The sequence below is a fragment of the Trachymyrmex cornetzi genome, unplaced genomic scaffold (assembly GCF_001594075.2).
Source record: "Trachymyrmex cornetzi isolate Tcor2-1 unplaced genomic scaffold, Tcor1.1 scaffold299, whole genome shotgun sequence".
Classification (NCBI taxonomy): Eukaryota; Metazoa; Arthropoda; class Insecta; order Hymenoptera; family Formicidae; genus Trachymyrmex; species Trachymyrmex cornetzi.
Window position 1 is genome coordinate 274317 of NW_017297680.1, and position 24603 is coordinate 298919.

The following is a 24603-nucleotide window of genomic DNA, read 5'->3' on the forward strand; positions in this document are numbered from 1 at the left end:
ATAGTGCACAATAACGGGTAATTACTTTGAAACTGCGTTTCTGTTCCGAGGAGCAGTTTTATGTCCATCTATATCCATCAAAAAAAAAATGCGCAAAGACTTAACGTCTACCGACCGCAAAAGATGAAAAACAACAGTTTATTATAGCTATTAAATGTGATCATAGTACCGATCTCACTAATTTCGTTTTTCCCCTCGTGTTTTCCACTTCTAGTAAAAACAAAGACCTCTAAAGTTACGACAGTGGAGAAAATAACAAACTTTATCGGCGTATTCTTCTGTATTAAATGTCTCGAGAAAAAGCTATGATGTAGAAATGTAAGTTATTTCGATTGTATTAACTCTGCACCGTTCTCTCATTACTGATTTTCAAAAAGATATTGAATTTCCATAAGAGAAAAAGGATTGATACCAAAGTTTTTGATAAATTTTTGTACAACACCGATAACAAGTTAGAAAACACAATTATTATGTTGAATTTGTTAAAGGACTAAGAGAGAGCAATAGCAAATAATTCTGTTTAATGCAAAACAAAGGACGTTATAATATACACAAATACATGTATGCCGCACAGATATGCGCAAAAAGTTTTATATTTCCGATAAAAGAAATTAGATGTACGGAAGATAATTACAAAAGTAAAATATAATCGTACATACATATATATTGTTTTAATAATTTTATCATATATTTATATTAATAAAAAAAGAAACATATTTAAATCGTGAAATTAGTGAGTGCTACATCTATAATTTGAAAAAAATTTATAAACATACAATATTATAAACGTGGATAAACTTTTGGTGGTATTATAAAGTGCATTATCGTACACCTTTTTTTTTTAAATCTGAAATATTTAGTAACAATATATTAAAAATTAAAACAAAAAGTTAATAAAAACGTATTAACATTTCACAGAAATGTTTAAAATAGATTATATATCACCATAGACAAATAATTATTCATTGAGTTCATAACAAATAACTTATACTGAAGTAATCTTACATCTTCTCTTGTAACTTATATAATGTTGTTTGGCCAAGAATAACAATTGCCTGATAAAATTGTTGCAGTTGAGGCAACATTGAATATACATACATAGCAACTGATAGACGTTATTCTGAACTTAATACATTGCATTTAATATAGATACATAAGAAGCTGATGCCTTCATAATCTAAAAAGTTGAATAAAAATAAATTAGAAACGAATAATACAGCATGTCAAAGAACGTAACATTAATAATGTTACATCTTACGTTTGTAAATCCTTCCAAAGTTAAATCTACAACTTTTCCGGCAGTGATCGTCAATCGTTTTTGCGATCTTAGTATCATAAATAATAAAATACGGCCATTTGTCGGTGGCATATTATACCAAAGTGACTCATACACCGCATCGCTAATTGACCTACTCTAAAAATAGAATAAATGCAATTTGAGATATTGAGATACAATAAACAAATAATCGACAACTTTTACAACGTTATCCGTCAGTCAAAATACATAACTTTTAATATTTGTTAATATTTGTTAATATTTGTTAATATTTGTTAATATTGTTAATAAAATTTTTAATATTTGTTAATAAAAATTAACTTTTTAATTTAATAAAAAAAAAGATAACTGTTTTTGATATATGAAATTCTTCACAAACCTTGGCGCTCAAAAATTCTCCGGCAAAGCAGAGAATAAAAATTTCTAGAGTGATTGCAAAATAAAAACTCACAGATTTGATTGAAGTTGTTGCACTAGCGTTGGTACCAATGGTCTGCAATAGAACAACGAAGAAATATTCTTCATTGAAAGCGCAGAATAACATCCACAGCCATTACTCACGATTATAATCACAAAACCAGTGCAGCAGATGACCAAAGTATTCCATAAAAGTTGCATTAATGCAATATAAGTATATAGGTTTTCGATATTTTCTGACAAAGTAATAATCTTTTGGTGTTTGCAAATAAGGCCTTTGATAACAATTAAGGATAAGCTAGGATCGTATTTGCTGTTAGAAATTTCGTTTATGTCTTGTTGCATAATGTCAATCTGTCCGCTTACATGAAGTATCTATAAATTGGAACAATTAAAATCAAACGCCAAATCACACGCAGGATACTATTATAATTATAAGGAATAAAAATAAGTAAAGAATAAATACGTATATTAATTATTGTAAGGGACGTACATAAAAATAGTTTCGAAAAGGAATCGCAAACTCACCAATGAGACGAGTAACGCATTCATCATACCAACTATAGAAGCCAATACTAATTCGTAAAGAAATTGCCCGATTAAAAAGCACTCGAAAATAGGAGATTCACTGACATCGAAAGGGAACTCCATCTTTATAGGTAGTTCCCGAGAATTATTGTCAACTCCATTGACGTCGCCCATCGATTGAAGCAAGTGCTCGCCGATTGAAAGGAAAAAAGCAGCTAAGGCGTTGATACTAATCATCACGTTTGTGCAGCGATGCGACAGATCCGCTACGCTCATCATCGTGGACTCATACGAATTATTGATAACGCACTCTTTCCAATCTTCATTCATCGCCTTTACAATATAATAAAATGTCCTGCAGGAAGCAGCTTATATATCGAGTATTGTACATATTATTAAATTTCTTCAAAGAAAGAAACAAAAGGAACATTTAAATACACATTTGATTTTATTTAGACATGGATCGGTTTATATTTCGTTCTTATTACAAAACTATCCTAAGTATAATGTCTTAAGACGTTGATATTGCTCTGTATTCATAGTCCATTCTTATTTTAAGACCGTCTTAAGTAATGTCTTAAAATACGACTCTCTGATTGGTTCATGACATCTTAAGACTACGTACGGGTCTTAAATACAAGATCCGACTATAAATATCGGCCAATAATTGATTTATGACATCTTAGAACGATCTTAAATTTACAAACTGACTATAAATACCAGTCGTGGTACTAATGATAAATTTGTTCTTCATTTCGTCGAAATTATTCATTAATAACGGAGACGTAGCCTATTGTCGAAATCGCTATATTATTCGTTTTTAGTTACATCTACAAAAAAATACGTCTTACCGGCGATTCCACCATAAGACGAAGAGCTTGAGAAAGGCGAGAGTGTACGCCAGAGTAAGACCGAGACAGTCCATGAGGAGCGAAATATCACTCAGATCAAAATGCATAAAAACATATGTATACTGATAATATTGCACTATCACCATTGTCGCCATATAAAATAACCAATAAAGAGTCGCGTAGGCCGAATCCGGCCACATACCGATGAAACGGAGGCCAATTTCGACTGGGCGACTAATGGTACTTGTGCGCTTCATCGTTCCGCAACAATCACTATACGTTACGAACTGATGGCTATCGAGATGTCAATGCACTGTAGCGAATGTAAACTTAGGCCAGTAAAATGCGCAATGAAAACGTCGCTCTCCGAATAATCATGGAGAAAGACGATAAAGCGCAGGTCCTCCCTCGATCAATCGTAATTGTACGCCGACTATTCAAATCCCATTATTTCTTGAAAGCTTATAAGTACACCGAATGAAAAACAAAACGCGTCCACTTTTCCCTCTAAAATAGCTCATGTAATATTTCTTGATAATTGCCGAAGAGATAAAACTTTTTAAATGCGAAGATATAATCATTTCTACAATTAGCGTCTCTACATCCGACAAAAAAGTACGCTATTACAAAAAAAAAAGAAACGTTAATATCTACAGGCAGAAAATAAAGATAATATGGAAAAGGAAAGTGGAGAATTTGATATTGAATATGCGCATGAAAGCTAGATTATTCTCGATTTTGTAATAACATAGTAACATTTTGTAAGTGAGTGGTAGCATATCATTTCTCTTTTTTACATGTAAATAAAATCATATTATTCAAAAATTAGACCTCTGCAGAGTATATGATTAAATACAAAATACTTTTTGCGAAATTTCTTTGTACTAATATATATATAATGTATACGAACACTCCGCTCAACGGAGAATTGAACGTTTGGCTGACACTATCCCTGTCATATTGCATAGAAATCATATGACGTCCTTTCCTTCAGGAAATATCAGTTTGATGTTATTGTCATTGAGATAAATTTAATTTAATATTCTATGATACTAAAAAACTCACCAGTGTCCAAATGCAATTCTTCATTATTTCCTAATATAGTGCACTCAATACGGATATATACGAAGCAGAGGATTTCATAATCTGGCAATTAAGCACATTAAAATTTTTGTTTTAGTTCGAACGACGAAAGTAAACTCACAGTTGTGAAACCTTCCAAGGACAGATCAGTTATCTTGCCCGCAGTGATGGTTAACCGTTTCTGTGATCTCAACATAAGGAACATCAAGATTCGACACTCGCTGGGAGTTAGATCGTACCACAGGCACTCGTATGCAGCATCACTGATGGATTTACTCTGCAATGACAAACAAACTTCCACGATTAATCGCGTCTAATAATAAATTTCTTTCAGAAGTTAACGCGAAGTATCAAAAATTTCTACGACGCTACCATTACGCTCCCTTACGCTGACCTTGGCACTGAGATATTCTCCAGCGTAGCAAAAAACAAATGCCTCGAGAGTTATCGCAACGTAAAAGATGAGGGATTTCGTTATCGTCGTAGCGCCTTCTTCCGTACCAATAGACTGCAATATGTATATAATACTTAGGTATAAGACAATTTATAAACATCCAAGCATTTTGCATCTTTCTTGGAGAAAATTTTTTTTAGAATTTTTATACAAATTTAAGTATTCTCCAAAAATACTGACGAAGTCTACATCTTCTCTTAGAATTTTCCATATATATAATTTTTGTAATATTTTAAAAACTTTTAAGAATTGACATCCTCTTTCTCTCTATAATTTTTGAAAAAATCTCGCAAACTTTTCAAATTTTATAAAATTTCATCAAAAATTACAGCATGAAAAATCTTACAAATCTTCAAATATTACAGAATTCACATATATGAACAATTCTAGAAAAGATGTATAGACTTTCTTGACATTTCTAAAAAATGTTTCAATTTTTCTCAAAAAATCTGAAATATTTTCTAAAATGTTAGAAAATTATTCATAAAATTTAAAAAATTCCGAAATTTTTATGTAAAAACACTGAAAAATTATATAAAAAGTTGGAACAAATTTTTACCAGGATTAATAATAATATCCTAAATTTAAGAATAATTCGTGATAAATATACGTAAAAAAACAAAGACAGAGACAGAGAGAGGGGGGGGAGAGAGAGAGAGAGAGAATGAGATGGAAACAATTATAACACAAAAAAAAGTATAAAATTATAACTTACTATTACAATCACAAAGCCTATACAACAGATGACCAAAGTATTCCAGATAAATTGCAACAATGCGATGTTTGAGAAAAGGTCTTCAATGTCGTCTGACAAATCGATGATTCTCTGATGTCTATTAACTAAATCTTTAATAGCAGCCAGAGAAGATCTTGATGTATACTTAGAGGAAATTTCCATGAATCCTTGCAGCATAATATCAATTTGACCACTTACGTGTAGTACCTAAAAAACATCTTCAGTTTTATAGACACTTTACAGCAGTATGGCTATATCTCCGCAAAAAATCTGAAAAGTTATACACACAAAATTGTTTAAAAATAAAAAAACTATAGTATTTGTTGAAACACAAGATTCCAATGCCACTAAAAAGTCAAAAAAATAATAACCTAGTATAAAAAATTATGGAATATAACAATAAATAGTCTCTCACAAATATCCCAGAAACTAGTACAATTAATTTCCAATTCCAATTGAGTTTTCAAACAAAGAATTAGCTAACACAAAGAGAAAAGGCTTGTACATACGTATACACATATATTTATATATTTATATTTATATATATGTGTGTGTCTTTATTTATAATTAAATGCAAAATGTAATATAAAAATAATTATTTATGTCTTTTACAAATTCAACAAAATTTTGATAACTTTCGGACCAACTAAATCATGAAATACAATGAAGTCTTACCAGCGTAACGAGCAAAGCGTTCAGCATAGCGATGATACAAGCTACAGATAAATCATGAAAGAATTGAAGTATCAATATTAACTCAAAAATCGGGAAATTGTCAACCTTAAAAGGAAATTCCATTTTAATGGGCAGCTCGCGAGTTGAACCGTCGTTTTTTTGAATCATTGACCGGAGTATTAAACCTCCGATTACATAAAAGAACACAGCTAATGCATTCGTGGTGATCATTATGTTGGAACATTGACGCGACCAGTTGGCGTATCTGATCATTGTGGAGACGTCCGAATGGATTGCGTCGCTCCAATCTTTATCCATTGTATCCAGAATGGCGAACAACTTTCTACGGAACATTCCTTACATCCCATATCATTCGCGAAAGATAGAAATGGAATTAAAACGAAATGAAGGCATGGTCGATCACTCGCCTTGTCTGCAGAGACCGTTAAGCGTTAATCTTACCGACGATTGAACCACAGATTGATCAGTTTAAGGAACGACAAACTGTAGCCGAATGTGATGCTTAGACCATCTACAAAAACCGAGAGATCGCTGAGGTCGAAGTGTGCGAAAATATACGCATACTGAAAGTATTGCATTATTGCCACCGACACGATATAAGTCCACCAGTTGATATTCGCGTATACACAATGTGGCCACATTCCGATAAAACGTAAACCCACTTCGACCGATTCACTGATGGTACTTGCGCGTCCTATCGTATCTTTGCGTAACTCCAACATGTTTCTTCTGAAAACGACTACTTCCAAGCCGTGTAAATCTCTTAGACATAATAACATCGGATATAGCAAAAAGTAAAAACGATGGAAAGAGAGAGATAAAACATAATAATGAACTCCATCATTACCGTCGATCAATCGTAATTACCCATACTTCACAGAAATGGAATTAAATTGAAACTAAATGCTCGCCAATTTATTAGATTATAGACTTGAGAGGAAAATGTGACGTGTAGAAAAAGCGATCTATCTCGAATTTTTTTTCTTTTCAGTTTAAAAACATTGAGTTTTCCGACGATAGAGTCGCTAACTTACTGAGTCACTTACTTTAAAAATGCATGAACCTTACTGAAAATTGATCAGCGCTCGCAGAGAAAAAATTCAGTATACTGAGACTTCAGTAAAACGAATAATAAAGTAAAGAATAAAGCAAGAATATAAAAAGTAAGTTGGACGATACGGTCATATAGACGGTTTTTACCAGATAAAAAATTACTTTTATTTTTAAAAATATATATAACAAAAAGAATTTACGTTAATACACAAAATGTTTAATTACTTTAATATTGAAATATAAAAATAAAAAAAAATATAGAGGTTTAAATATAGGTACATGCGAGTAATGCGATCATGAAAATCTAAAATATTTTATTACAAAAAACTGTGGAAGGTAAATTGATACATTATGCTACATTTAATTTCCATAATTGTTATCATGCAATTTCACATGCATCACAGAAACTGTCAAGAAAGAACTATTAAGAAAATCTCCTAATATCTTTAACAACATGTAATGACCATCTAGGTACTAGAATGCTCGCCTTCGAACTTCAATACATCGCGTGCAATACTGACACATACGAAACAGAGGCCTTTAAAATCTAGAAAAATTATACCAAATAATAATAACATAATAATACAATGATATAACAATAATAATATTTAATAATACAACAAAAAGTTGATAAAAATAAATTCATAAATAAACAAACTGTTTAAATTGTAAGTCAAATATTTCTATTAAAAAAGACACATATTTCATAATCAGTTAAAAAATTGTATTATAAAATTGCTTAATAATTAAAATACATCGCGATTGTTCGGAATGACATCAGTTATCAGTTGATCGAGATGAGGAATTTATTAACAAAAAATTCAGTGTTGGAATCTTACACTCGTGAATCCCTCTAGCGACAAGTCCATCATATTTCCAGCCGTAATGGTAAGTCTTCTTTGTGACCTCAATATTATAAGCAGGACGAGCTTACTCTCCTTGGGTGCAAAGTCATACCAAACTGATTTGTACGCTGCATCGCCGATCATTTTGCTCTGAAGAAAAGTATTGCAAAATGTTGTCTTGTCAGTGAGATAAATGATTAAAGGCTTTTTTATACTATAAAAAAAATAATAATTCTGATATAGTTTGATAAAGAAATCATCATATACTTCAATTACCATAAAAATGTATTCTCACTAAATAGAAAATTAAGGCAAATTATTGTATCATTGACATTAATTTAAATAATTATTATTTAAATATAATATTATATAAGTAATAATAATTAATTAATACGTATAAGCAAGATGTTTTTTTAATAAAACTTGCACATGACACAATATATATTATACAAATTCATATAATTATTATGAGGTCATTGCAACATATTTACATTGAAAAGAAAATATCTATCGACTTTTCTTTTCGCATTGAAAAGAAAAGGAAAAAGAAGGTTTAACTTCTTTTTTAAATGAATGTCCTCCATAAAAAAGACGCAATTGTGATTATTTAAAATCATCGCACGATGTATAGCCGAATCGCATAAATTGACTTCTCTATAAAGAGAATCAAGCGAAAAGATCTCGATTGTTCCGACCTTGGCAGTGAGGTATTCTCCGCAAAAGCAGAAAGTAAACGCCTCCACGGCAGCAGCCATGTAAAACACTACAGCTTTCATTAGTGCCGTGCCATCGACCGTATCCGAATCTTGCATGTTGATGGACTGCAACATCAAATCGTGATATAAATCGTTTTCGTTGTAAAATGAACATCGTTTCTTTATACTCTTTATTTTTGGCAAAGGATTACTTACTGTTATGACCGTGAATCCTATGCAGCAGGTTAGCAGTGTGCTCGACATGAATTGAATTAGCGCTATATAAGAGAAGATTTTATCAATTTTGTCTGAAAAAGTGATGATCTTCTGATGCTTGCCAATCGCTTCCTTCATACAGAAAGTTAGTTGTTGATTGTTCATTTTGGGAGAAATATTTCTTAATGTATCACACAAAATTTCTATCTGACCGCTCGTATGAAGAATCTGAAAACGTATTTCTATAAAACCGTGATATAAATAAATAGAAAATGGTTCCACACTATCATAATAGTTGCTAATCACGTGGTACACAAAATAAATTATGTATAGTTAGATTAATCTTATAAATTGACAGCATTGCAATGAAAGAAAAGATTGGATGCTGCAGCCAATTAAAAATGCTATGCCATATTTTACCATCTAATTTACTGCAGCAGCCAATCTTGTCTTTCAGTGTAGTACTGTCAATTAAGATTAATCTAACTATGCAACACGAAACTATTGAACACACACATCGTTTAAGATAAATATCGTTTTCGATGTTTTTTGATAGAGGGGAGAGCAAGAGAATTGCGAACATTTAAGAAAAAAATTAAACAGAGTCGACGACTGTTACTCAATTAAAAAAATTTTTAAAAGGATATTGACTTCAAAATAAAATAGTTAACAATATAAAAATAAAATTTTAAATAAAAATAAAACTTAATTCGGCATTGCCTCGTGTAGCGACAAGTAATTTCGAACGACAAAGATTTTGTTTGTTGTTTAAAATTATATCGTTTATATATAAATGTTAATTATTGCAACTTAAAGCATTTTAGAACAATTTAGAGCATTTTTTTTGAAAACACGTTTGTGATTAGTAAACAATCACCGGCTTTATTTAAGTTATTTTTAGATACTTTCAATTTCCCACTCTCCTCTACTTCTGTAATATATAATCTGTTAGCATAATAGTTAGTTAATAAATAAAAGTGTTATGTGAAATGTTATGTGAAAAATACAGCAACTGACGTGAAATGCATAACATACAATATCGCCTAAATGTAAGTATAAAAATATCGAAAGAGAATCTTTCTATCGTATATTGCACTCACCAACGTGATGAGTAGACTGTTAAGTACGCCGGTCGCAGTGGAAGATGCCAATTGATGAAAGAACTCCAGACTCATAACGAGCTCGTACAGCGGCGACTCGTTGCATTGTAACGGGAGCTGTAGCTTCAATGTGAACGCGCGAACAGGCGTCTCAATTCCATGATCGTAATCGTTGGTATGGGATGCGAGCACCTCAATGCCGAAGCATATCACCGCTACCGAATGAAGCCCGATGATAACATTGGAAAAGCGCCGCGATAGATTTGCCTTGCTCATCATGATATGCATTTCGCTGCTGGTGGCTTCCCTCCAATCTGCAGCCATCGCAGCTAGGACGTCGTAAAATATACTGCGGCAGTTTATTCTATCCAGGTGTATGGATAAACAGTTAACAGTAAATAGGAATACAATAAGATGGAAAAGAATATGTTCTGGAAAGGAAACAGATCTGATCTTCCAATGTACATTTGATAATAAATGAAGTGATATATAAATTATGATGAAAAATGTAATGATAAATTTAGATCTTCACCTATATATTATACATAAATATTATTACAGTTAGATAGTGACGTTTATATTGTATAAATTAACTAATAAAAGCTGTCGTATTCACAAGCCTGGATTAAATATATCTTCTTTCCTATACATTTCAAATCAATTGGAAATTTTATTGAAAAATAGATAGAGGAAGACATAATTTTTTTCTCTACTTACGAGAAAAAAGATAGTGCTATAAGAATCATGATTTTTTAAAATGATATGAATAAACTTGACTTTTGATTTTTGACTGCATAGAAAATATTTTCTTACCGACTATTGAACCACAAAATAATCAGTTTTAGAGACATCACACTGTACTCTATAGTGACACTTAAACCATCCATCAAGTACGACATATCGTCGGTTCTTAAGTGAATAATGATCCACCAATATTGAAAAGTCTGCACTATACCGATGGTCAATATCCAAAAGCATCGAAACAACAAGGCACAAGGCGTATTAGGCCAAAACCCAATACTTCGAAGACCGATTTGTACCGAAAGAGCAACAGTGCTTGTAATCATGTTATCGCGTCGTGACATCTTACAATTTTATAGCAAAATATAATTATACCGATATTTCAATTTATATTCACTGTTACGTAAGATTTGAACAATAATTCGACATCTGCGATATCTGAAATGTAACTTGGAATACTTGTCAAAATTGTTAACGTCGTAGTACCACGATCACAATGCCAATAATAGTAAAACGACTCTAGAGCGACATGTTGATCGCGCATAGTTCACTGGCTAAACGTAACCATAGCAAGGTAATCACCGATCAATTGCAATCAACTGAAAACAAAGTTATAGCAGTTTACATGAAACAAAGGGGATTAAAATTGCAGCTTTTCAGCTATAATTACGATGCACAACCGCAATACATAATGGTTAGTCTTACTCCTTCGTAAAAAATGTCGCCGATGGAACAAATTAATTGCTTGAAAAATGCAAGAGACAGTCATTTCTACTTACATTCATGGGAGCGTTCGCAGTTCTAGAATAGCTCTTTCAAGAAAAATATTAAATATACTGAAAAACACAAAATGAATATCGAGACGAAATTAAGCAAAAATATAATGGGCAATATATTATACAGTTGTATTTCTGTGCATGCGAAAGATTATTTTCTTAATAATGTTATTAAATATTATTAAATAGAACAAAATATATTAGAGTGCAAAAAATTTATATTCGATTTTTTAAAGTCATTTAACTGTCTGGAACACAAAATTATTATATCTTTACTTAATCGACCAAATAATTTCCATCATTTTTTATAACGTTCTAATATCAGAAAGTGTGCAATTTTTCGTCAAAAAATTTCAAAGTAAGTATTGACCTCAAAATATAAGCCTCGAAATATAGGAAATTCTTTTCATTCAGAATGTTTTGCAATGATCCATTCAAGTGATAATTTGATGGATATCAGGAAAATGCACAATTTCACCAAATCATTAGCACCAACTTATAAAAGTATAAAATTAAATTTTTCTTGCATATCATAGGATTAACTAAAATAACATGATAAAAGTACATATATATTTTGTATCCACGACGTGTATTATTAAATTATTACAATTAATTTATAAAAATAAATACTTTGACTTATCACAGCGTGTATACACAATCTAGGGTATATATATTTCCCTCAGTGTCAATACATTGCATATAAAAAGCAGATATGTACGATGTCGGCTTTCAAACTCTGAAAAATTAAATAATACGCAATGAATTAATTTACTGTGCACATTGATCGATAAAACAAAACATTATCATCATTATCATTGCAAACAATCATGAAACGAATAATAAAATACAATATAAATTATATTTACATATCTTCAATTGCATACAACATAAAATAAGTGAAATACTCGAAATTGCTTCTACTTCTGATATATTATTAACATACCCTTAAATTATTATTAAATATATTGTCATGTTTAAAAGTGATATTTAACTCTTCTTATATTATATACGTATTTATATATGCACATTTAGATGAAGATGAATGTCTAATTTTGACTTGAAAATAATGCGTTATATAAGATATATCAAAGATGTCGAAGATATCAAACATGAAAAACGGAATATTTCTTAGCACTTCCCACAATAAAAACGATATAATATTAACACTAAATGTATATTGTGTGTGTGCAATATACAGTTATAAAATTAATTATCCAGATGTGGACCATTATATCGATGATTTTTCCAACTGTTGTCTAGGTATTAAAAATTGTGAATTTATACACACATTACGGCACTGATTGTTTATATTTTTTTTAATAATTAATTGTAAGTTATACCACTGTTGTAATAAGTGCTATAATTCATCTGAAAAACAGTTAATAGTCAATATAATAACGTACTGTTTGAATAATTATTCAATTTCTTGAATGTAGATGTCTATATTACTGCAGTATACGTATATTAATTTATATTATTAACTTATATAGCTGTAAAAAGTCCACAATTTCAATAAAATCTTACATTTAGAAATGCTTTCCACGATAAATTCATAAACTTCCCCGCAGTAATTGATGTCAGACGTCTTTGCGATTTCATTGTAACAAATAGTGGAATGCGGCAATCCCAAAGCTTAAAAGTATACCAAACAGATTCATACGGTATCACCGATCGTTTTGCTCTAAAATGCGAATGAGAGGTATGTATGGAGAAATGTGATGTCGTCCTCGGCATTTATATTATGCTTCATTATCTATATGCTAAACAAACAATCTTTTTGTATAGGTCCGATCTTTTTATCGACAATCTAGTAATTTTTTCAACAATTTTACACGAAAAACGAAAAACTGACTAATGATTTAGGATACTCATCTTATTACTTAGATATTCACCAGCGAAACAAAAGATAAATGCCTCCAAAAGGATAATAATGTAAAAAAACAAGGTCTTCACTAATATCCTAACCCTTTCGTCTGTGCCTAACGACTGCAAATCAAGAAAACGGTCAGGAAGAAAGTTCGTTATAAGAGGCAGAGATCTCAGGCACACAAGAAGCAAGCGGTCATCTCTCACCATCGTACATTTCGTGAGAGCTTTGTGTGTCAAGATAAAGAAGTTCAAGGATATCCGATCAGTCTTACAGCATTTCAACAAATGAATAAGTAACTTGAAATCATGCCAATACATTCACATAGAAACTTTTTACTTGCTCTCTGCTTGCGGCTGGATAGTGGAGATTCGTATTTACATATCATGTGGTTTGAGCGAGCATGTGAATTTGAAACCCATATACTGCCATTTCGAATACCACGAGGTACTTGAAACAAAAATGTGAATAACACATATATAAATTACTACATTTAGAAATAACAGTCTGAAAATATAAAATATTATTTATTAAATATTAAAAATCCACGTTCAACACATGTTTGCCTGTGCAGGTGTATGCATAGTGTGCATACCTGAATATATCAGAGTAATAAGGTGAGTATCTGAAATCATTAGTAATTTTTTCTTTTTCCATATAAAATTGTTGAAAAAATTACTAGATTGTTGGTAAAAAGATCGGATCTATAGAGTGATCTATACGAAAAGATTGTTTATCTGATAATAGAGGATAATATACATGCCGAGGACAACATCGTATTTCTCTATATATGTATATATCTCGCATTCGCATTTTAGAGCAAAACGAACGTATATGAATCTGTTTGGTATACTCTCAAGCCTCGGAATCGCCGCATTCTACTATTGGTTATAATGAGATCGCAAAGATGTCCAACAATTAGACATACACCTCTATACAAGGTATCCGGTAAAGACCGTAACAACGTTTAAGAGTAAATTCCTGAGATTATTTTAAGATGAAAATCGTAGTACCAAAATATTGACGCTATAATAATTTTTTAATTAGAAACATTTACAGTTAACGAATCACATCGCCTAAAATTCGCGCGTTCAGGTATAGGTATTGACATTTTGCGTTCTACCATATGTTAAACATATGAATTTTAGACGATATAATTTGTTAAATTTAAATTTCGCTTATAATTCATAAACTATTAACAGCCTCAACAGTTTAGTATTAAGATTTCCGTCTCAAAATCATCTCAGAAATCTACCATTAAGCATTGTTATGATATTTACACATTAGAACACCTTGTATAATATATTTGCGCATCACAATTTTTATATAACAATAATTGATGCATTGGAAAATTTTCAAATACATACGATACTTAAAAAATTCAAACAAAAATTATAAATCTCTGTTACTATGAGGAATCCGATGCAACATATGATTAAAGTATTCGAAAAAAAATTGTCTCAGCGCAGTATGAGAAGAAAAACTTTCGATCAATATTCTCCGAGAAAACAAAATAATCTTATGATGTTTATTGGTTAAAGATCTCATTATGGTAGTAGATAAATTATATTTATTTGTCTTGGCAAATCTTTTCCCCTTCCTGTTGCATAAGGTCTATTTGTCTACCAATATGTAGTATCATCTATATTTAATTTTATTTAATTTATTGTATATAGATCTAAATTACAAACGAGGATAAGAAACAAAATACATACTAGGAAAGCGCATACAATTACGCAATTAGAGAGGCACCAGCAGAACTGCTGCTACAATGTCTATCATTAATATAATCGTCGAGAAAAAGATTACAATATGCAATAAGCAGCTACATGAATATAAAAAGTAATAATAATAATAATAATAATATTAATAATAATAAAATTTATATATAGTAAAAAATAAATGGTGAGGCACAGGTCGATTCTTCTGGATGGAGGAGGCTAAGAGGCAGAGCTTGAGTCTATGTGTACAAACGATCATAGAAGCGGCCCGCATAGATAAGAAAAAACGAGACACAGCTGAGCGAAAGAAGAACGGAAAGGAGTGAGGAAAAGGATCTGATAGAGGAAAGCAATAAGATGAAGAACGTGACGACAACATAGGAAAAAGCGAAAGGCGGAACGGTGAAGAGGAAAAGATAGAGAATCTTGAAGTAGCAGCTAGGAGTATCGGAGAAGTGCAGTTCGGAGTTGAAGTGTAAAAGATTGCAGAAAGGATGTTAGAACGAAGCAGACGGAATACGAAACATCACAGATAGAGAATGAAGCCGGAAATATATTGAAAAGCACAAGTAATAGGAACAGGGAATAAGAGATTTCAATCTATCAGAAAGCGTCCATTCTAGTATACATGGTTTCTGATAGGTTGAAATTTATTATTTTCTATTCCTACTGCGTTTGCTTTTCATTGTGTTCCCGGCTTGAAGCGTTGACGAATGTCTAACCAACCAGAATTGATGAAGGAAGGAAATAAATGATCGTATTTCCGAATATTGTATAAAAAACAGAGACAATAATTTTGAATGCGCTAAATATATGCGATAGCAATTTTTGAGTTAGTAAGGCGATGTATACTACGTCAGCGTAGTCGAACAAGGAAACGATAAGAAGCTAGAATACAAAGAATTTTTGCAATAGTGAAAATATAACAAAAGGGATATAGAAAACGAAGATGAAAAAGGCGGCTTTACACTTAACGGAAACTTAACGAACTCGTGTAAGATTGTCATGCATATTATAGTATAGTTTTGTAGAATATTTATACAAATTGAAGTATTCTTCAAAAATACTAAGAAACTCAACATTTTTTCTTAGAATTTTCCATATATACAATTTTTTAAATACTCTAAAATTTAAAAAATTTCTCATTCTACAATTTTTGAAAAAATCCCTCAAATTTTTTAAATTTTATAAGATTTCATAATTCACATATATGAAAATTCTATTTAAAAATGTAGATTTTTTTAACACTTTTGAAAAGTGTTACAATTTTTAAAAACCTGAAAATTTTTTTTAATATAAAATTATTCAAAATTTTCTTTTAATTCTGAAATTTTTATATAAACATTTTGAAGAATTATATAAAAAATTCTGAAACAAATTTTTACTAGAATTAGAAATAGTATCCCAAATTTAAGCCTGAATACGCCATAAATACACATAAAAACACAGAGACAAAGATAGAAAAAGAGGGACGGAAAGAATTATAACACAAAAAATCTATAAAATTATGACTTACTATTACGATCACAAAGTCTGTGTAACAGATGACCAAAGTATTCCAGATGAGATGCAAGTATGATATTTGAAAAAAGATCTTCAATGTTATCTGATAAATCGATGATTCTCTGATGTCTGTTAACAAAATCTTTAATAATAGCTATAGCGAAGATCTTGTTGTAACTAAAGCAAAAAATGAAATATACTGAAACGTAAGATGAACAATAAAGAAAAGATAAGCAAAAATAAAACGTAAGTTAGGCGATATATTTTAAGTACCCATAAACCTAAATAACACAGTAGCGCTTGCAAAGCGCTAAAAATGCGATTATATGCGCTTTTTTAACGCTTTATTAACGCTTTGTAAGCGCTGTGTGCTACTTGGAAAAGTTTATACCAATTTTTGTTGGACACACAATTCTATGGTTTTTCTAATTAACAACTAAGGACATGTTCGAATTCTCACTCGGGAATATACTTTCCGGGTGCCATTTCATCCTTGTTTAACGTTCGATAAACAACAAGAATGGAGTCATACATAGGTGATACTCGGGATGGGAATCTGAACCCAGCATGCTTCCAATTTTTCATTATCTGATTAACTTGTGGTTAGGCTTAACCTGATGTTTTATTCAATCGGCTTTATCTCTGTTGATGTCGTGGATGAAGCTTATTGGGTAAAACATCAAGTTAAGCTTAATCACAAGTTAATCAAATAATAAAAATCCGAGTATTAATGTGTATACAGGGATTACAGGGTCTCCCGCGTGACTTCTCCCACTACTCACAAGAAGTAGTTGGGATCGAGATAAACACAAAAGTCTCATACCGTTTAGTGATATTCACAATAATAATCGAGATATTAATTTTTTAATTAACTAATGAGAACACGCCGAAAGAAACGACAAGACGCGTGTGAGCGGCGATGCGGGGCGCTGAGTAACAGTGCGCTTCCCCTCTTGCCTCTCCAACGCGCTGCCGGCAACCAATAGATAAACTAAGGCCGGGCTATACCTCGAGCAGCCGGAGGGCCGGAGTTTCTCTCGGCGTGCTCTCATTAGTACAATTACAAAAATTAATATTTTCATTATTATTACGAATATTGCTAAACGGTATGGGACTTTTGTGTTCATCTCGATCCCATCTACTTTCCTATGAGTCGTACTGGGAGAAGTCTCACGAGACACCGTGTATAAGATACATAATTCGAACTACAAATAACGCCCCCTGAGTTATTCAGTAGTCATATTATAAGTAGTAAACTCAGTAAACTCACAACAGTAAATTTCAAATTGTACATTTTTTTATATCCACAATATGAATAGTAAAAAAAACAAGTTTTTCGTGCGTGTTTAATATATGAGTCCAAACATGATTCTAACGTATCAGAGGTATAGCCTGCCGAAAAATTTGAAAATCATTTGGAAAAGATACGCTAAAGGAAAGAACTGCTCAAATTGAGTTTCAAAACTTAGCTTAACGTGATGAGGGCCTTGAGAATGCACTCCGATCCAGAAGACTACTTTCCTTGAATGATGAGGATTTGAGGACTGTAATCAAAATGAATTTAAAACTGATCTGCAAAGAACTTGCGGTTACATTTAATGTCAATGGAGAAACCATAAAATATGCTTTTTTAATTTTTTATATGCGGAAAACGGTAAAAACTTTTAAATTATTGATATTATTCAGTTGTATATAGACGTTTCTTTCCAATTCAAAAATTACTTTTTTTTTTAAATAGCAGAAAGAGTTTTTGCTAACAAAAAGTTTAATTATTTGTATATTATGATATAAAAAAAATATAAAGGTTCGAATATATATGCGAGTAATAATCATGAAAATCTAATAAATACTTTATTATATATTGTGGAAGGTAAATTGCTACATTATGCCTACATTTAATTTGCATAACTATTATCGGTTCATCACAGAAATCGACAAGAACCGTACGAACTAGTATCTTTAGCAGCAAATAATAGCCATCTCTAGATGGCTCGCCTTTGAACTTCAATACATCGCGTGCAATACTGACACGTATGAAGCAGAGCCCTTTAAAATCTAAAAAAATTATATCGAATAATAATAATATAATAATGCAGTAATATTTCGATAATAATAATAATAAAATAAAAAATACATAAAAATAAATTTATAAATAAATAAACTGTTTAAACATAAATCAAAATGTTCCAATAAAAATAGACAATCAGTTGAAAGATTGTCTTGAAATTACTTAATAATTAAAGTAAATTGCGATTGTTCGAAATAATATCAATGATCAGTTGATCCATCAAGACGAAGATTTTATTAACAAACAATTCAACGTCTTACATTCGTGAATCCCTCTAGCGACAGGTCCATCATATTTCCAGCAGTAATGGTAAGTCTTCTTTGTGATCTCAATATTATAAGCAGGACGAGCTTACTCTCCTTGGGTGCAAAATCGTACCAAACTGATTTGTACGCTGCATCGCCGATCATTTTGCTCTAAAGAACAATATTGCAAAAAGGTTGTGTTGTCAGTGAGATAAATAACATAAATTAATATAACAATTTTTTTTATAAAAAAAAATCAATTCAAACATAATTTGATACAGAAATCGTAAATAAATTATTATTATTATTACTTAAATAATCATTATTTAATACGTAAAAGCAAGATATTTTTTTAATAAAACTTTTATATGATGTAATTGTATAATATTTATTATACAAATTCATATTATATATATTTACGGGGGCACTGCAGCATATTTACATTGAAAAGAAAATGTCTACCGATTTTTCTTTTCATACTGAAAAGAATAGAAAAAAGAAAATTTACTTCTCGTTTAAATAGTTATGCGTTCTGCATGAAAAAGATGCAATTGCCATTATTTAAAATCATCGAACGATATAGAATCACATAAACTAACATCTCCACAAAAAGAATCAAGTGGAAAGATTTCAATTGTTCCTACCTTGGCAGTAAGGTATTCTCCGCAAGAACAAAAAATAAATGCCTCCACCGCAGCAGCTATGTAAAACACTACAGCTTTCATTAGTGCCGTGCCATCAATCGTATCCGAATCTTGCGTGTCGATCGACTGCAACATATTGAATTGCGGTATAAATCACTACCGTTGCAAAATGAACATAATTTCTTCATACTTTTTTTGGCAAAGGATTACTTACCGTTATAACCGTGAATCCTATGCAGCAGGTTAGCAATGTGCTCGACATGACTTGAATTAGCGCTATATAAGAAAAGATTTTTTCAATTTTATCTGAAAACGTGATGATCTTCTGATGCTTGCCAATCACTTCCTTCATACTGAAAGCTAATTGTTGATTGGTCATTTCGGAAGAGATATTCTTTAATATATCACATAAAATCTCTATCTGACCGCTCGTATGAAGAATCTGAAAAGTATTTCAATATTTTAATAAAATCGTGATAAAAATAAATATATAGAAAGAGATTCCATACTATCATAAGGTAATTATTTAGAATGAGGGAGTCAGCTCCAATGACCTTGACCTTGACATATGTTGTCAAGGTCATAATCCTGAGTGACCTGCAACAGATTTTAGCTATCTCTCGTCATTCGTTAAAAAGTTATTACAGTCAAAATTGGTCCGACTTTCCACGCAAAGCGAGTTCCACTCCACCTCCCCTTCTGCCTAGGGACATACGACTTTCCACACAAAGCCAGTTCTACCCCACTTTCCTCCCTCCCCCCTTCCAAGGGGTATTTGACTTTCCACACGAAGCAAGATCTACCTGAATGAAATTCTTTTCGTATACTTTTTGACAAGAGAGGAGGTAAAGTGAAGTTCGTTTCGCGTGGAAAGTCGGACGTCCCTTGGCAAGAGGGAAAGTAGAGTAAAATTGGCTTCGCGTAGAAAGTCATAAAATATATTTTAAAGCAGAAAATTTATGTTTTATATAGTATAAATGAGACATTATTTTTTCAAATTTTATTTGATAATAACTTTATAACGAATAACGAGTAACGGCTAACACTTGTTGGAGGTCACTCAGGGTCATGACATTGACAACATATGTCAAGGTCAAAGTTATCGGAACTGACTCCCTATTCTAAATAATTACCCCCACATACAATAGAAAATATATGTATTAAAAATGAATAAATAAATATATTAAAAGGAATAAATATTAAATATTAAAGAAGTAAGAATATATAGGAATAGAAGTTACATATTACGCAGAGTAGATGCAAGTAAGATGTAAAATATGATATAGGATATAATATGTCTTATATATCTGACATAACATGTTTTATATCTTATTTGTATCCATTGTATGTTTATATCATATATATATTTGATCTCTATTCCTAATTTTTAATTTTTCTAATATTTAATATATTTACAATATAATAATTAAACGGCTTCATCCACGTACACAGGCTGAGTTTTGTGCAGGATCATACATTAATCCATATTTATTATAATATATAAAACCAAACGTTTCGGTCTGTCATCAGACCATTTTCAATAGTATTACATAGAATTGTTAATATTAAATTTACAAAGAATTGTTAATAGAATTGTTAATATATTTATTTCTGCTCTAATATTTCTCTCGTTTTTATTGCTCGTAAGTCTGTAGAGTAGTAATAAATCACTCACTTCGCATTCAGTAAAAGAGTGATGTACGCTTTATAGTGCTGTCAATTAAGAGTAAAAAACTATACAACGCAAAACTATAGAACACAAACACCGTTTCAGATAAATATAAATACGTGTTTTCGATGTTTTGTTAGAAGCGAAAGTAACGAAACTGTGAATGTCAACGAGTAATTTCGAACGATAAAGGTTTTGATATTGAAAATTATATTAATAATTAATAATTATTGCAATTTAAAGCCAAATAATAACTAGCGTATTTTTTTAAATAAAGACGTTTATAATTGATAAATAATCATCGGTTTTATTTAACTTTTTTCTTAGATGTTTACGGTTTCCCTACTTTCCTCTATACGTATATAATCGGTTAGCACAATGTTAATAGACAAAAATACAATGTTATGAAAAAAACTGTTAATAATTGACATCATCGAGCAATATCTCCTAAGTGTAAATCTAAAGATATGGAAAAAGAATTTTTCTATCATATATTGTACTCACTAACGTGATGAGCAGACAGTTAAGTACGCCGGTCGTAGTGGAAGATGCCAATTGATGAAAGAACTCCAGTACTGTGACAAGCTCGTACAGCGGCGACTCGTTGCACTGCGACGGAAGTTGTAGCTTCAGTGTGAACACGCGAACAGGCGTCTCAATTTCATTATCATCGTAATCATCAGTATAGGATGCAAGCACCTCAATGCCGAAGCAAACAAACGATGCCGCATGCAGCGCGACGATAACATTGGAAAAGCGTCTCGATAGATTTGCCTTGCTCATCATGATGTGCATTTCACTGCTGGTGGCTTCCCTCCAATCTGTAGCCATCGCAGCTAGGACGTCGTAAAATATACTGCGGCAGTTTATTTTATCCAGGTATATATGGATAAACAATTAATATTAAGTGGAAATACAATAAAATAGAAAAGAATAAGTTCTGGAAAAGAAACAAGACTAATCTTCCAGTATACGTTTGATGATAAATGAAGCGATATATGTATAAAATACAACGAAAAATGTAGTGGTAAACTTAGCTTTATCTACATATTATATAAATATTATTGCAGTTAGATGGTGATGTTTGTATTATTTAAAATATCTAAATTTACTAATTAAAGCAGTCGTATTTAAGTCTAGATTAAATATATTATCTTTTCTATATATTTCAAATCAATTGCAAGTTTTATTAAAAAATAAATAGAGAGGAAAATAATTTTTTCTCTTTATTTAAGAGAAAAAAAGATATTGCTGTAAGGATCATGACTTTTAAAAGCGATCTGGATAATCTTGATTTCCATTTTTAACTGCGTTAAAAGTATTTTCTTACCGACTGTTGAACCATAAAATAATCAGTTTCAGGGACATCACGCTGTACTCTATGGTGACACTTAAACCATCCATCAAGTGCGACATATCATCAGTCCTAAAATGAATAACGATCCACCAATATTGGAGAGTCTGCACTATGCTGATGGTCAATATCCAAAGACACCGAAACAACAGGGCGCACGGCGTATTAGGCCAAAATCCAATTCCTCGAAGACCGATTTGCACCACGAGAGCAACAGTGCTTGTAGTCGTCATGCTACCGCGTCGTAATATCTTATAATTTTATAGCAAAATATAATAATACTGATATTCCAATTTATATTTACTGTTACATAAGATTTGGCCAGGAATTCTACATCTGCGATACCTGAAATGTAACTTAGAATAATTATCGAAATTGTTAATGCACGTGTTTTAAAGCCACAAATCACACTAGCAACAGTATGATTTTAAAACGACTCTAGAGCGGCAACTTGAGGGACTTGCTCACGCAAGGTTCATTGGCTAAACGTAGCCGTAGCAAGATAATCACCGATCAATTGCAATCAATTGAAAACAAAAATTACGGTAGTTTACATGAAACAAAAATTGCAGCAATTTAACTATAATTACACTGCACGACCGCAATTTATTTAATGGTTAATTTTACTCTTTCGTAAAAAGTGTCGCCGCTGAGACAAATTAGATGCTTGAAAAATGCAAAAGACAGCGTTTCTTCTTACATACACGGGAGCGTGCGCACACACACACAGTTCTAGAATAATAGCTCTTTCAAGAAAACTATTAAGGGCGATCCTAAAGCCGCTTGTATATTACCGACTACATCATATCATTTTCGTATATAACAATTATTTTTTTCTTCTTTTACAGATTCGAAAATCCTTTTCCAGGATTAAAGTATATGCATTAATACGTGTCTGTGAAATGGAGTTTATATACCAAGAACTTCAAATAGGTTCAAAATTGAGATCTTCTTTACCATTTCTTAGTCCTTTATGACGCTCCAGAGCTGTCACGTCGTGATATTTGCTTCATATAAAAGCTGTGCAATCTGTATTTACGAAATAGTAGTCCATAGACTAGTAGTTTCCTCGAAGAAATGACATGGAGTTCTTAGAATTGGACTTAGTCCGGTTGCAACATTACTTTGACTTTAAGCGAAACTTAAAACTCCCTCTGTCTCGTTTTAAAGCGAAAAAAAACAAAGACAGAGAAAGTTTTAAGCCTCACTTAAAATTAAAGTAACGTTGGTGCAATCGGGTCTTAGACATTTATTTAAAAGGTTAATGTTATGCGAAAATTTATGTGTATATGTTGCATGAGTGAGTAAGATATTGATATAATAATATATAGTGATGTGTCAATGACATTTCATCGTATATATGTAAGTCCTACTTACACTATAACTAGTTGTCTTTAGAATCCCCCTAAATGTATTAAAAGACTTGAAATGAATATCGAGACAAATGTAATATATAAGCAATAATGTAACAGTCAATATATTGTACAATCGTATCTCTTTGCACGCGAAAGATTATTTTCTTAACAAAGTTATTAAATATTATTAAATGGAAAAAAATATAATAGAGTACAAAAAATTCATACCCGATTTTTAAAAAATTATTTAACAAAACTGTCCAGAATACAAAATTATTACATCTTCACTTAATCGACCAAATAATTTCCATCATTTCCTATAACATTCTAGTGCACGATTTTTTGTCAAAAACTTAAAAAGAAGATTTTTAAGGCTTTGAGTAGGAAATTCTTTTCATTCGAAGTGTTTTGCAATAATCTATTCAAGTAATAATTTGATGGGCATCAGAGGATATCAGAAAAATATCAGAGGGTACAATAAAAAATCCTAATTCAGCTTTCAGAGCTTGTGCTGGGTTTGCGCAAAAGTTTGATGAAGTTGTGAAGCTGCGTCATTGTAATGAAAAACGATACTCTTTGAATTGACCAGTATCATATGTTTTTCATGGATTGTTTCCTTCCAATTATCTAACTGTTAGTAAATTAATTGTATCTTCAAAAAATCCTGCTGAAAAAGGATTACTTCCTAATAATTTCACTATATCAAAAAC

At 31.4% G+C, this 24603-nt stretch overlaps 2 protein-coding genes across 2 annotated transcripts in view; both read right to left on the minus strand.

Moving 5' to 3' along the window:
* Positions 1-1126: 1126 nt before the first annotated feature.
* Positions 1127-6763, minus strand: LOC108762352 (uncharacterized). The gene is made up of 11 exons (XM_018509310.1): positions 6483-6763; positions 6021-6363; positions 5325-5552; positions 4550-4663; positions 4260-4432; positions 3073-3366; positions 2222-2576; positions 1838-2068; positions 1656-1769; positions 1259-1414; positions 1127-1177 (listed from the first exon to the last, which is right to left on the minus strand). The coding sequence occupies exons 1-11, from the start codon at positions 6761-6763 to the stop codon at positions 1127-1129; spliced, it is 2340 nt and encodes a 779-aa protein (XP_018364812.1).
* Positions 6764-7507: 744 nt separating this feature from the next.
* Positions 7508-24603, minus strand: part of LOC108762353 (uncharacterized) — a 23241-nt gene continuing 6145 nt past the window's right edge. The window contains 10 exon segments of the mRNA XM_018509311.1: positions 7508-7641; positions 7934-8089; positions 8635-8760; positions 9951-10299; positions 10764-11035; positions 18887-19042; positions 19516-19641; positions 19730-19957; positions 21689-22040; positions 22515-22789. Coding sequence (XP_018364813.1) covers positions 7591-7641; positions 7934-8089; positions 8635-8760; positions 9951-10299; positions 10764-11035; positions 18887-19042; positions 19516-19641; positions 19730-19957; positions 21689-22040; positions 22515-22789 — 2091 coding nt within the window. The 3' untranslated portion in view covers positions 7508-7590.